General features: G+C 48.6%; 1 protein-coding gene across 2 annotated transcripts in view; it reads right to left on the bottom strand.

The window, feature by feature from the left end:
- GLB1L2 (galactosidase beta 1 like 2) overlaps positions 1-15,700 on the bottom strand; it is a 127,561-nt gene that overhangs the window by 35,178 nt on the left and 76,683 nt on the right. For both annotated transcript variants that reach the window (XM_063943801.1, XM_063943802.1), the window contains 3 exons: positions 15,275-15,370; positions 13,273-13,381; positions 573-665 (listed from right to left, as the gene is read on the bottom strand). In XM_063943801.1, coding sequence (XP_063799871.1) covers positions 573-665; positions 13,273-13,381; positions 15,275-15,370 — 298 coding nt within the window. The remainder of the gene's footprint in view (positions 1-572; positions 666-13,272; positions 13,382-15,274; positions 15,371-15,700) is intronic.

The following is a 15,700-nucleotide window of genomic DNA, read 5'->3' as shown; positions in this document are numbered from 1 at the left end:
CGCAGGATTACAGATTGTGATGCGCAGGCGCGAGGCCAAACTGCGAAAAAATCCTGCGTCTTTTTTTATCGCTAGGCAAACACAGGCTGATTGACAGAAAATGGGCGTTTGTGGGTGGTAACTGGCCGTCTTCTAGGAGTGTCAGGAAAAACAGGCGTTCCCAAGCGTTTTCAGGGCGGGTGTGTGACGTCAGCTCCGGCCCCGATCGGTCTGTTTGTATCGCACTGTAGGAGTAAGTCCAGGGCTGCGCACAGACTGGAAAAATCATTCGATGGTGAGTGAGGTGTGAACGGATTTGCAGCTGACCGGTGCTTGCAAAGCTTTTCACACGGCGTACGCAGACTTGCACGGGGCGGATTTTCACTCTGTCTTGGCGGCGACTATCCGATCACAGACTTCCGCAAATTCGCAGAGGAGCGATCAGGTTTGAATTAGGCCCAGTGTTTGGTGCTGTTCTGCAGATAGAACATAACTAGCAAATCTCTGTGACTTTATAATCAGTGATATCTAACTGGGAGCTAATAGTGCGCTACTATCTGAATGGATGACAGGACTGACGCAGCCGTACTTACAGTCTTTATGAACTCCATGTAGTTTGCGTCCTTGGCGTAGGACCCGTACTCATTCTCCACCTGTACAGCGATGATCGGCCCGCCTTTGGAGTACTGAGGACAGACTACACGGTTACATCATATTAAAAGAGAGACACGTCCATTATTCACAGTGAAACTCCCAACCTAAATATGTGGCATACTGGAATGTTAGGAGACAAGATATATTGGAAAGTCCCAAAAGCCATTTGATTCTTATCAGTAAGTGGGGGAGTTTATGTCCCCAAAACCAGTTACTTGCAGACTCTGCCACATGTAGGGGGTTAGGACAGGAAGTGTAGGAGGTTTTTAGTAGAAGGAACAAAGCACAGGCTAGAGTCAGTGTGAGCCGAGGACTGAGATGGAGGGCACAGGCTAAGTGACCAGGAGAAACGCGGTCTGAGGACTGTGGAACAAGCATGGTACTCCACAGTCCCTGGCATTATGGAGAGAAGAGCAGCGTGTGGGTGTTGCTATGAAGAGAGGGAGAGCCCATATCTGCAGTGTAACAGGAGAGCCAGCAGCTTCAGTGAGAGATGGAGAGTGCAGTGTGAGAACCACAGTATGCAGAGTACAGTGGAAGGAACCAGGAACAAAGGGGATCCCCACCTTCAGGGGTACCCAAAAAGCAGGACGGGAGGTGTGAGTCTTTGGGAGAGAACTATCTGGGTGAGTGGTAGGAAACCATGTGTGGCGGAAGGCCCCCAGTGACGTGTACATGAGATATCCTGTTTAGATAGATCCCCCAGCGAATAGGGGAGAGCGCACTGAAATGAATCTCAGTTTGCGGACGCGCACTACTGATTCCCAGAGACTGCACTGATATATACTGTAATGCTGTCCCATGATTGTTTATGCTGTTATTGCCAGTGAAGCGAATGGAAGGAAATGCTAACCTGATGTAATCCATATGAATATTGTGCTGGAGAGAGAACAAGAAGTTAAATGTTATTGTCGTGATAACCCTTTCTGAACTGTGAATAAACTGCTTGCTTATGTGATGAGACGGCCTGGTGTGCAATGCTTTAAAAATGGCTGATGGACCTGGCACTGCCCGGCTATCACAATTATATCTGATATTATCTAGTAGCACGTCATAAACTATGCGGCTATTATAACCGTTATTGTGTCCTGGAAAGCCAACGGCACTGTACGCAAATGATCAAGTCCATCCTGCCTGCTCAGAGCAAAACTACCCCTGGCTGGTAAGGGACAACTTTTACAATGTGTTTCTGTGGTGGGGGCTATTCTAATGGATGATTAATCTGCTGGCGTAGGGACTGTGTAACGCGGTAAGTGGGGTGTTACTACAATATTAATACTAACATTGCCCAAAGTGAAAGCGGAAATGACTTTGTTATGACACATAAGAGGAGATGCATCAACTCTTCTCTCTAGGACAAGTGGAGCTGTCGTCAATAGCAACCAACCAGAATCTAGCTATCATTTTATAGAATGTACTAGATAAAGGATTGGTAGAAGCGGATTGGTTGTTGTGGGCAACTTCACACCTGACTCTTTAGAAGGTTTGCTACATCTGTCCCATAGTCCCTAACGACGGGCTGTGCTGCCGCTGCCACGTTAGCCGGTGGTATGCAGTCACAATGTGCCCGGTTACAGTGACGACATTATGGTGGCTGACAGCAGGTAGACATTGGTGATATCGGTCATTGGGGGTAATTCCAAGTTGATCGCAGCAGGAAATTTTTTAGCAGTTGGGCAAAACCATGTGCACTGCAGGTGGGGCAGATGTAACATGTGCAGAGAGAGTTAGATTTGGGTGGGTTATTTCGTTTCTGTGCAGGGTAAATACTGGCTGCTTTATTTTTACACTGCAATTTAGATTGCAGATTGAACTCACCACACCCAAATCTAACTCTCTCTGCACGTTATATCTAGAGATGTGCACTTGAAATTTTTCGGGTTTTGTGTTTTGGTTTTGGGTTCGGTTCCGCGGCAGTGTTTTGGGTTCGACCGCGTTTTGGCAAAACCTCACCGAATTTTTTTTGTCGGATTCGGGTGTGTTTTGGATTCGGGTGTTTTTTTCAAAAAACACTAAAAAACAGCTTAAATCATAGAATTTGGGGGTCATTTTGATCCCAAAGTATTAGTAACCTCAAAAACCATAATTTCCACTCATTTTCAGTCTATTCTGAATACCTCACAATATTATTTTTAGTCCTAAAATTTGCACCGAGGTCGCTGGATGACTAAGCTAAGCGACCCTAGTGGCCGACACAAACACCTGGCCCATCTAGGAGTGGCACTGCAGTGTCACGCAGGATGGCCCTTCCAAAAAACACTCCCCAAACAGCACATGACGCAAAGAAGAAAAAAAGAGGCGCAATGAGGTAGCTGTGTGAGTAAGCTAAGCGACCCTAGTGGCCGACACAAACACCTGGCCCATCTAGGAGTGGCACTGCAGTGTCACGCAGGATGGCCCTTCCAAAAAACACTCCCCAAACAGCACATGACGCAAAGAAGAAAAAAAGAGGCGCAATGAGGTAGCTGTGTGAGTAAGCTAAGCGACCCTAGTGGCCGACACAAACACCTGGCCCATCTAGGAGTGGCACTGCAGTGTCACGCAGGATGGCCCTTCCAAAAAACACTCCCCAAACAGCACATAACGCAAAGAAGAAAAAAAGAGGCGCAATGAGGTAGCTGTGTGAGTAAGCTAAGCGACCCTAGTGGCCGACACAAACACCTGGCCCATCTAGGAGTGGCACTGCAGTGTCACGCAGGATGGCCCTTCCAAAAAACACTCCCCAAACAGCACATGACGCAAATAAAAATGAAAGAAAAAAAGAGGTGCAAGATGGAATTGTCCTTGGGCCCTCCCACCCACCCTTATGTTGTATAAACAGGACATGCACACTTTAACCAACCCATCATTTCAGTGACAGGGTCTGCCACACGACTGTGACTGAAATGACGGGTTGGTTTGGACCGCCACCGAAAAAGTAGCAATTAATCTCTCCTTGCACAAACTGGCTCTACAGAGGCAAGATGTCCACCTCATCATCATCCTCCGATATATCACCGTGTACATCCCGCTCCTCACAGATTATCAATTCGTCCCCACTGGAATCCACCATCTCAGCTCCCTGTGTACTTTGTGGAGGCAATTGCTGCTGGTCAATGTCTCCATGGAGGAATTGATTATAATTCATTTTAATGAACATCATCTTCTCCACATTTTCTGGAAGTAACCTCGTACGCCGATTGCTGACAAGGTGAGCGGCGGCACTAAACACTCTTTTGGAGTACACACTTGTGGGAGGGCAACTTAGGTAGAATAAAGCCAGTTTGTGCAAGGGCCTCCAAATTGCCTCTTTTTCCTGCCAGTATAAGTACGGACTGTCTGACGTGCCTACTTGGATGCGGTCACTCATATAATCCTCCACCATTCTTTCAATGGTGAGAGAATCATATGCAGTGACAGTAGACGACATGTCCGTAATCGTTGTCAGGTCCTTCAGTCCGGACCAGATGTCAGCATCAGCAGTCGCTCCAGACTGCCCTGCATCACCGCCAGCGGGTGGGCTCGGAATTCTGAGCCTTTTCCTCGCACCCCCAGTTGCGGGAGAATGTGAAGGAGGAGATGTTGACAGGTCGCGTTCCGCTTGACTTGACAATTTTGTCACCAGCAGGTCTTTGAACCCCAGCAGACTTGTGTCTGCCGGAAAGAGAGATCCAAGGTAGGTTTTAAATCTAGGATCGAGCACGGTGGCCAAAATGTAGTGCTCTGATTTCAACAGATTGACCACCCGTGAATCCTTGTTAAGCGAATTAAGGGCTGCATCCACAAGTCCCACATGCCTAGCGGAATCGCTCCCTTTTAGCTCCTCCTTCAATGCCTCCAGCTTCTTCTGCAAAAGCCTGATGAGGGGAATGACCTGACTCAGGCTGGCAGTGTCTGAACTGACTTCACGTGTGGCAAGTTCAAAAGGTTGCAGAACCTTGCACAACGTTGAAATCATTCTCCACTGCGCTTGAGACAGGTACATTCCACCTCCTATATCGTGCTCAATTGTATAGGCTTGAATGGCCTTTTGCTGCTCCTCCAACCTCTGAAGCATATAGAGGGTTGAATTCCACCTCGTTACCACTTCTTGCCTCAGATGATGGCAGGGCAGGTTCAGGCGTTTTTGGTGGTGCTCCAGTCTTCTGTACGTGGTGCCTGTACGCAGAAAGTGTCCCGCAATTCTTCGGGTTACACAGAGCCGGTGACATGGTGTTACTCCCTCCTCTTATAGTAATATTGCTGGCCTGCAGTACCCACAGTATCATTACCCTCACCTGATATTACTATAAGAGGAGGGAGTAACACCATGTCACCGGCTCTGTGTAACCCCATTATTGCTGGCCTGCAGTACCCACAGTATCATTACCCTCACCTGATATTACTATAAGAGGAGGGAGTAACACCATGTCACCGGCTCTGTGTAACCCCCTTATTGCTGGCCTGCAGTACCCACAGTATCATTACCCTCACCTGATGTTACTATAAGAGGAGGGAGTAACACCCCGTCACCGGCTCTGTGTAACCCCCTTATTGCTGGCCTGCAGTACCCACAGTATCATTACCCTCACATGATCTTACTATAAGAGGAGTAACACCCCGTCACCGGCTCTGTGTAACCCCCTTACTGCTGGCCTGCAGTACCCACAGTATCATTACCCTCACCTGATATTACTATAAGAGGATGGAGTAACACCATGTCACCGGCTCTGTGTAACCCCCTTACTGCTGACCTGCAGTACCCACAGTATCATTACCCTCACCTGATGTTAATATAAGAGGAGGGAGTAACACCATGTCACCGGCTCTGTGTAACCCCCTTATTGCTGGCCTGCAGTACCCACAGTATCATTACCCTCACCTGATGTTACTATAAGAGGAGGGAGTAACACCATGTCACCGGCTCCGTGTAACCCCCTTATTGCTGGCCTGCAGTACCCACAGTATCATTACCCTCACCTGATGTTACTATAAGAGGAGGGAGTAACACCCCATCACCGGCTCTGTGTAACCCCCTTATTGCTGGCCTGCAGTGCCCACAGTATCATTACCCTCACCTGATATTACTATAAGAGGAGGGAGTAACACCATGTCACCGGCTCTGTGTAACCCCCTTATTGCTGGCCTGCAGTACCCACAGTATCATTACCCTCACCTGATGTTACTATAAGAGGAGTAACACCCCGTCACCGGCTCTGTGTAACCCCCTTATTGCTGGCCTGCAGTACCCATAGTATCATTACCCTCACCTGATGTTACTATAAGAGGAGAGAGTAACACCCTGTCACCGGCTCTGTGTAACCCCCTTACTGCTGGCCTGCAGTACCCACAGTATCATTACCCTCACCTGATGTTACTATAAGAGGAGGGAGTAACATCCCGTCATCGGCTCTGTGTAACCCCCTTATTGCTGGCCTGCAGTACCCACAGTATCATTACCCTCACCTGATGTTACTATAAGAGGAGGGAGTAACACCATGTCACCGGCTCTGTGTAACCCCCTTATTGCTGGCCTGCAGTACCGACAGTATCATTACCCTCACATGATGTTACTATAAGAGGAGGGAGTAACACCCCGTCACCGGCTCTGTGTAACCCCTTTATTGCTGACCTGCAGTACCCACAGTACTATTACTCTCACATGATGTTACTATAAGAGGAGAGAGTAACACCATGTCACCGGCTCTGTGTAACCCCCTTATTGCTGGCCTGCAGTACCCACAGTATTATTAGCCTCACCTGATATTACTATAAGAGGATGGAGTAACACCATGTCACCGGCACCCACAGTATCATTACCCTCACCTGATGTTACTATAAGAGGAGGGAGTAACACCATGTCACCGGCTCTGTGTAACCTCCTTATTGCTGGCCTGCAGTACCCACAGTATCATTACCCTCACCTGATATTACTATAAGAGGAGGGAGTAACACCATGTCACCGGCTCTGTGTAACCCCCTTATTGCTGGCCTGCAGTACCCACAGTATCATTACCCTCACCTGATGTTACTATAAGAGGAGTAACACCCCGTCACCGGCTCTGTGTAACCCCCTTATTGCTGGCCTGCAGTACCCACAGTATCATTACCCTCACCTGATGTTACTATAAGAGGAGGGAGTAACATCCCGTCACCGGCTCTGTGTAACCCCCTTATTGCTGGCCTGCAGTACCCACAGTATCATTACCCTCACCTGATGTTACTATAAGAGGAGGGAGTAACACCATGTCACCGGCTCCGTGTAACCCCCTTATTGCTGGCCTGCAGTACCCACAGTATCATTACCCTCACCTGATGTTACTATAAGAGGAGGGAGTAACACCATGTCACCGGCTCTGTGTAACCCCCTTATTACTGGCCTCCAGTACCCACAGTATCATTACCCTCACCTGATATTACTATAAGAGGAGGGAGTAACACCATGTCACCGGCTCTGTGTAACCCACCTATTACTGGCCTGCAGTACCCACAGTATCATTACCCTCACCTGATGTTACTATAAGAGGAGGGAGTAACACCATGTCACCGGCTCTGTGTAACCCCCTTATTACTGGCCTGCAGTACCCACAGTATCATTACCATCACCTGATGTTACTATAAGAGGAGGGAGTAACACCCGTAACAGGCTCTGTGTAACCCCCTTATTACTGGCCTGCAGTACCCACAGTATCATTACCCTCACATGATGTTACTATAAGAGGAGGGAGTAACACCCCGTAACAGGCTCTGTGTAACCCCCTTATTACTGGCCTGCAGTACCCACAGTATCATTACCCTCACCTGATGTTACTATAAGAGGAGGGAGTAACACCATGTCACCGGCTCTGTGTAACCCCCTTATTACTGGCCTGCAGTACCCACAGTATCATTACCCTCACCTGATGTTACTATAAGAGGAGGGAGTAACACCATGTCACCGGCTCTGTGTAACCCCCTTATTACTGGCCTGCAGTACCCACAGTATCATTACCCTCACCTGATGTTACTATAAGAGGAGAGAGTAACACCCTGTCACCGGCTCTGTGTAACCCCCTTATTGCTGGCCTGCAGTACCCACAGTATCATTACCCTCACCTGATGTTACTATAAGAGGAGGGAGTAACACCATGTCACCGGCTCTGTGTAACCCCCTTATTGCTGGCCTGCAGTACCCACAGTATCATTACCCTCACCTGATGTTACTATAAGAGGAGGGAGTAACACCATGTCACCGGCTCTGTGTAACCCCCTTATTACTGGCCTGCAGTACCCACAGTATCATTACCCTCACCTGATGTTACTATAAGAGGAGGGAGTAACACCATGTCACCGGCTCTGTGTAACCCCCTTATTACTGGCCTGCAGTACCCACAGTATCATTACCCTCACCTGATGTTACTATAAGAGGAGGGAGTAACACCATGTCACCGGCTCTGTGTAAGCCACTTATTACTGGCCTGCAGTACCCACAGTATCATTACCCTCACCTGATGTTACTATAAGAGGAGGGAGTAACACCATGTCACCGGCTCTGTGTAACCCCCTTATTGCTGGCCTGCAGTACCCGCAGTATCATTACCCTCACCTGATGTTACTATAAGAGGAGGGAGTAACACCATGTCACCGGCTCCGTGTAACCCCCTTATTACTGGCCTGCAGTACCCACAGTATCATTACCCTCACCTGATGTTACTATAAGAGGAGGGAGTAACACCATGTCACCGGCTCTGTGTAACCCCCTTATTGCTGGCCTGCAGTACCCACAGTATCATTACCCTCACCTGATGTTACTATAAGAGGAGGGAGTAACACCATGTCACCGGCTCTGTGTAACCCCCTTATTGCTGGCCTGCAGTACCCACAGTATCATTACCCTCACCTGATGTTACTATAAGAGGAGGGAGTAACACCCCATCACCGGCTCTGTGTAACCCCCTTATTGCTGGCCTGCAGTACCCACAGTATCATTACCCTCACCTGATGTTACTATAAGAGGAGGGAGTAACACCATGTCACCGGCTCTGTGTAACCCCCTTACTGCTGGCCTGCAGTACCCACAGTATCATTACCCTCACCTGATGTTACTATAAGAGGAGGGAGTAACACCATGTCACCGGCTCTGTGTAACCCCCTTATTACTGGCCTGCATTACCCACAGTATCATTACCCTCACCTGATGTTACTATAAGAGGAGGGAGTAACACCATGTCACCGGCTCTGTGTAACCCCCTTATTGCTGGCCTGCAGTACCCACAGTATCATTACCCTCACCTGATGTTACTATAAGAGGAGGGAGTAACACCCCGTCACCGGCTCTGTGTAACCCCCTTATTGCTGGCCTGCAGTACCCACAGTATCATTACCCTCACCTGATGTTACTATAAGAGGAGGGAGTAACACCCCGTCACCGGCTCTGTGTAACCCCCTTATTACTGGCCTGCAGTACCCACAGTATCATTACCCTCACCTGATGTTACTATAAGAGGAGGGAGTAACACCATGTCACCGGCTCTGTGTAACCCCCTTATTGCTGGCCTGCAGTACCCACAGTATCATTACCCTCACCTGATGTTACTATAAGAGGAGGGAGTAACACCATGTCACCGGCTCTGTGTAACCCCCTTATTACTGGCCTGCAGTACCCACAGTATCATTACCATCACCTGATGTTACTATAAGAGGAGGGAGTAACACCCCGTAACAGGCTCTGTGTAACCCCCTTATTACTGGCCTGCAGTACCCACAGTATCATTACCCTCACATGATGTTACTATAAGAGGAGGGAGTAACACCCCGTAACAGGCTCTGTGTAACCCCCTTATTACTGGCCTGCAGTACCCACAGTATCATTACCCTCACCTGATGTTACTATAAGAGGAGGGAGTAACACCATGTCACCGGCTCTGTGTAACCCCCTTATTACTGGCCTGCAGTACCCACAGTATCATTACCCTCACCTGATGTTACTATAAGAGGAGGGAGTAACACCATGTCACCGGCTCTGTGTAACCCCCTTATTACTGGCCTGCAGTACCCACAGTATCATTACCCTCACCTGATGTTACTATAAGAGGAGAGAGTAACACCCTGTCACCGGCTCTGTGTAACCCCCTTATTGCTGGCCTGCAGTACCCACAGTATCATTACCCTCACCTGATGTTACTATAAGAGGAGGGAGTAACACCATGTCACCGGCTCTGTGTAACCCCCTTATTGCTGGCCTGCAGTACCCACAGTATCATTACCCTCACCTGATGTTACTATAAGAGGAGGGAGTAACACCATGTCACCGGCTCTGTGTAACCCCCTTATTACTGGCCTGCAGTACCCACAGTATCATTACCCTCACCTGATGTTACTATAAGAGGAGGGAGTAACACCATGTCACCGGCTCCGTGTAACCCCCTTATTACTGGCCTGCAGTACCCACAGTATCATTACCCTCACCTGATGTTACTATAAGAGGAGGGAGTAACACCATGTCACCGGCTCTGTGTAACCCACTTATTACTGGCCTGCAGTACCCACAGTATCATTACCCTCACCTGATGTTACTATAAGAGGAGGGAGTAACACCATGTCACCGGCTCTGTGTAACCCCCTTATTGCTGGCCTGCAGTACCCACAGTATCATTACCCTCACCTGATGTTACTATAAGAGGAGGGAGTAACACCATGTCACCGGCTCCGTGTAACCCCCTTATTACTGGCCTGCAGTACCCACAGTATCATTACCCTCACCTGATGTTACTATAAGAGGAGGGAGTAACACCATGTCACCGGCTCTGTGTAACCCCCTTATTGCTGGCCTGCAGTACCCACAGTATCATTACCCTCACCTGATGTTACTATAAGAGGAGGGAGTAACACCATGTCACCGGCTCTGTGTAACCCCCTTATTGCTGGCCTGCAGTACCCACAGTATCATTACCCTCACCTGATGTTACTATAAGAGGAGGGAGTAACACCCCATCACCGGCTCTGTGTAACCCCCTTATTGCTGGCCTGCAGTACCCACAGTATCATTACCCTCACCTGATGTTACTATAAGAGGAGGGAGTAACACCATGTCACCGGCTCTGTGTAACCCCCTTACTGCTGGCCTGCAGTACCCACAGTATCATTACCCTCACCTGATGTTACTATAAGAGGAGGGAGTAACACCATGTCACCGGCTCTGTGTAACCCCCTTATTACTGGCCTGCATTACCCACAGTATCATTACCCTCACCTGATGTTACTATAAGAGGAGGGAGTAACACCCCGTCACCGGCTCTGTGTAACCCCCTTATTACTGGCCTGCAGTACCCACAGTATCATTACCCTCACCTGATGTTACTATAAGAGGAGGGAGTAACACCATGTCACCGGCTCTGTGTAACCCCCTTATTGCTGGCCTGCAGTACCCACAGTATCATTACCCTCACCTGATGTTACTATAAGAGGAGGGAGTAACACCATGTCACCGGCTCTGTGTAACCCCCTTATTACTGGCCTGCAGTACCCACAGTATCATTACCCTCACCTGATGTTACTATAAGAGGAGGGAGTAACACCCCGTAACAGGCTCTGTGTAACCCCCTTATTACTGGCCTGCAGTACCCACAGTATCATTACCCTCACCTGATGTTACTATAAGAGGAGGGAGTAACACCCCGTAACAGGCTCTGTGTAACCCCCTTATTACTGGCCTGCAGTACCCACAGTATCATTACCCTCACCTGATGTTACTATAAGAGGAGGGAGTAACACCATGTCACCGGCTCTGTGTAACCCCCTTATTACTGGCCTGCAGTACCCACAGTATCATTACCCTCACCTGATGTTACTATAAGAGGAGGGAGTAACACCATGTCACCGGCTCTGTGTAACCCCCTTATTGCAGGCCTGCAGTACCCACAGTATCATTACCCTCACCTGATGTTACTATAAGAGGAGGGAGTAACACCATGTCACCGGCTCTGTGTAACCCCCTTATTACTGGCCTGCAGTACCCACAGTATCATTACCCTCACCTGATGTTACTATAAGAGGAGGGAGTAACACCATGTCACCGGCTCTGTGTAACCCCCTTATTACTGGCCTGCATTACCCACAGTATCATTACCCTCACCTGATGTTACTATAAGAGGAGGGAGTAACACCATGTCACCGGCTCTGTGTAACCCCCTTATTGCTGGCCTGCAGTACCCACAGTATCATTACCCTCACCTGATGTTACTATAAGAGGAGGGAGTAACACCATGTCACCGGCTCTGTGTAACCCCCTTATTACTGGCCTGCAGTACCCACAGTATCATTACCCTCACCTGATGTTACTATAAGAGGAGGGAGTAACACCCCGTCACCGGCTGTGTGTAACCCCCTTATTGCTGGCCTGCAGTACCCACAGTATCATTACCCTCACCTGATGTTACTATAAGAGGAGGGAGTAACACCCCGTCACCGGCTCTGTGTAACCCCCTTATTACTGGCCTGCAGTACCCACAGTATCATTACCCTCACCTGATGTTACTATAAGAGGAGGGAGTAACACCATGTCACCGGCTCTGTGTAACCCCCTTATTACTGGCCTGCAGTACCCACAGTATCATTACCCTCACCTGATGTTACTATAAGAGGAGGGAGTAACACCATGTCACCGGCTCTGTGTAACCCCCTTATTGCTGGCCTGCAGTACCCACAGTATCATTACCCTCACCTGATGTTACTATAAGAGGAGGGAGTAACACCATGTCACCGGCTCTGTGTAACCCCCTTATTACTGGCCTGCAGTACCCACAGTATCATTACCCTCACCTGATGTTACTATAAGAGGAGGGAGTAACACCCCGTAACAGGCTCTGTGTAACCCCCTTATTACTGGCCTGCAGTACCCACAGTATCATTACCCTCACCTGATGTTACTATAAGAGGAGGGAGTAACACCATGTCACCGGCTCTGTGTAACCCCTTTATTACTGGCCTGCAGTACCCACAGTATCATTACCCTCACCTGATGTTACTATAAGAGGAGGGCGTAACACCCCATCACCGGCTCTGTGTAACCCCCTTATTACTGGCCTGCAGTACCCACAGTATCATTACCCTCACCTGATGTTACTATAAGAGGAGGGAGTAACACCCCGTCACCGGCTCTGTGTAACCCCCTTACTGCTGGCCTCCAGTACCCACAGTATCATTACCCTCACCTGATGTTACTATAAGAGGAGGGAGTAACACCCCGTCACCGGCTCTGTGAAACCCCCTTACTGCTGGCCTCCAGTACCCACAGTATCATTACCCTCACCCGATGTTACTATAAGAGGAGGGAGTAACATCCCGTCACCGGCTCTGTGTAACCCCCTTATTACTGGCCTGCAGTACCCACAGTATCATTACCCTCACCTGATGTTACTATAAGAGGAGGGAGTAACACCATGTCACCGGCTCTGTGTAACCCCCTTATTGCTGGCCTGCAGTACCCACAGTATCATTACCCTCACCTGATGTTACTATAAGAGGAGGGAGTAACATCCCGTCACCGGCTCTGTGTAACCCCCTTATTGCTGGCCTGCAGTACCCACAGTATCATTACCCTCACCTGATGTTACTATAAGAGGAGGGCGTAACACCATGTCACCGGCTCTGTGTAACCCCCTTATTGCTGGCCTCCAGTACCCACAGTACTATTACTCTCACCTGATGCTTGACCACTCGAGGGATAAGTTCGTCAAAATAAGCCTCTGTAGCCTGTGCGAAGCCTCTGTAGGTGGTGCGTAGCTGCATGTCCTTGTCCTGCAGTAACCAGCTGTAAGAGGGACACAGGGATGGCAGAGCTGAGCAGACACCAACTCACAGTACAATAGCAGAAGCCCTTTTGTTCATGCTGACTATACTCCACACCTTGGTTTTTTACCCATAGTTCACGGTCACTCATTATATTGATGGGCAGGATCCAATTAGTACAATGAGATCAGAGCTCCAAACCCCCCATCCCCCAATATTGTGTACCAGCCACTCCTCCCCCGAATAGTCGGCACTTCTGCCTTAGGGTTAGGCTGCAATTAGGAATAGGCTGCAATTAGGATTATGTGTTAGACTGCAGTTACTTAGGTTAGGGTTAAACTGCAAATAGGGTTAAAGTTAAATTGCAGTTATGGTTAGGCTGCAATTAGGGTTAGTGTTAGGCTGCAATTAGGGTTAGGGCTAGAATGCAATTTGCATTGACGTAAGGCTGCAATTAGGGTTTCAGTTAGGCTTAACGCTACACAAGGTGTCGTCATTCTGACTTTGACATTTCATACCACAATATTATTTCGTTAGGTATGTTAATGGTATGCATAAAATCAGGTAAGGTGTATCAGGACCAATAGATATGGAACATTAGGAATATTATATACTAGCAAGAATGCTATACTGCACCACGTGCCGGCTGGATGTACATACTACAATGCAGTCAGACATATATAAAATAATGAGGTTCCCACAGACACGGTTTCTGGTTCTGCTTCTCTAAGTGATGTCAATTCTTTAAGTAGCCATGCGGACTATGGGGGTCATTCCGAGTTGATCGCTAGCTGCCGTTATTTGCTGCGTAGCGATCAGTGAAAAAAAAGGCTAATCTGCGCATATGCGTTGTACGGGTACGAAGTCCTTTGTGGTTTTGCACTGGTTCTAGCGACGATTCCAATCGCACAGCCGATCGCGAGAGATTGACAGGATGAGGGAGTTTCTGGGTGGCAATTGACCGTTTTCTGGGAGTGGTAGGGAAAACGCAGGCGTGGACGGGCGTTTGCTGTGCGGGTATCTGACGTCATTACCGTGTCACTCGTCGCAGCAATCATCGCACAAAATAAGTAACTACAGGGTTGATCTTGTTCTGCACAAAATGAGTTTGCAGACGCACTGCTGCACAGGCGTTAGCACTCCTGCAAAGCGAAAATACTCTCCCCCCGTGGGCGGCGACTATGCCTTTGCACGGCTGCTAAAGACTGCTAGCGAGCAATCAATTCGGAATGACCCCCTATGCCTGGTGTGGGTGTCCGGCAGCCAATCCTAGTACCTGGGTGAGACACACGCTGTGGCTGCAGAGTGCTGGCGTCTGACAGATGAGGAGACCTTACACCTATCTGGGTGCAAAGACTGTATTGCCTGTATAATAGACATAGCAAGACTGCCGTATCACAAAGGCACATAGATTGTACATGAAGGCTAAGTGGGATCTACTAAGAGGCAATACTGGAACTTAACGTATTAATATGGAATATACACACTGTACTCTGGGAAGGTGTTGCATTTAATCACAAACCTGGTGCAGTGATATATTCCCCACTTACAATCTGCTCTCAGAACACATAGCCAACGAACAAACACCCGGAGGCCAGGCAGTTACACCGAGTCAGTCACTATCGGAGATAGGCCTGAATCAAGCAAGACTCAGCAGTGCCCGTAGCTGCGTACGCCTGGCCACGCCCTGCTAAATATGGCAGCATCACTCTACTAAACGCTACTGCAACCAAGTCAGCCTTGGCCCAATTACATTTGTTGCACACCAGTATAGGAAGTCATCAGATGTAATAATCAGCAATGAAAGAGGATAAAACAAAGCTATGTAACAAGCCCGCTGTGGGATTAGGGGTACAGTGAGTGATCAGCTGGCATAGTGTGTAACACTCCCGAGACAAGAAAGGTGTACTCTCACCTCGGTAAGCCTCCTAGATCCCACTCTGCGCATATATACGGCCCTGGGCGTAAAATCACCCATAATCCCACTTCAGCTGCGATATCTAGAAACGTCCTGGTGGAGAGAGAGAACGATAAAGCGTTACCAGAGACACAAACCCCAATACACTCCTAAATATTAGCCATCTTCCGAAAAATGTTAGCTTAAAGCATTTAAAAAGCAATACACACAGACACGTCCGTTTCTCTACACAAGCTGTATGTGTGTATGACTGGTGTGGACTGGCTGCACTGTTTTCTCACCCACCTCCGTGGGTACGGACCATACTGAGAGATCGGGACACAGGGGCGGCCACCTGTACTGATGTGAAAGATTCATCAGTCATTGTATTGGTAAAATGCTATAATGTACTAGAATAAATGTGTGACGTTCCGTTACATACAG

This window comes from Pseudophryne corroboree, chromosome 10 (genome assembly GCF_028390025.1).
Source record: "Pseudophryne corroboree isolate aPseCor3 chromosome 10, aPseCor3.hap2, whole genome shotgun sequence".
Lineage (NCBI taxonomy): Eukaryota > Metazoa > Chordata > Amphibia > Anura > Myobatrachidae > Pseudophryne > Pseudophryne corroboree.
The sequence above is the reverse complement of the archived record's forward strand: the minus strand, read 5'-3'. Positions and strand labels throughout refer to the sequence as shown.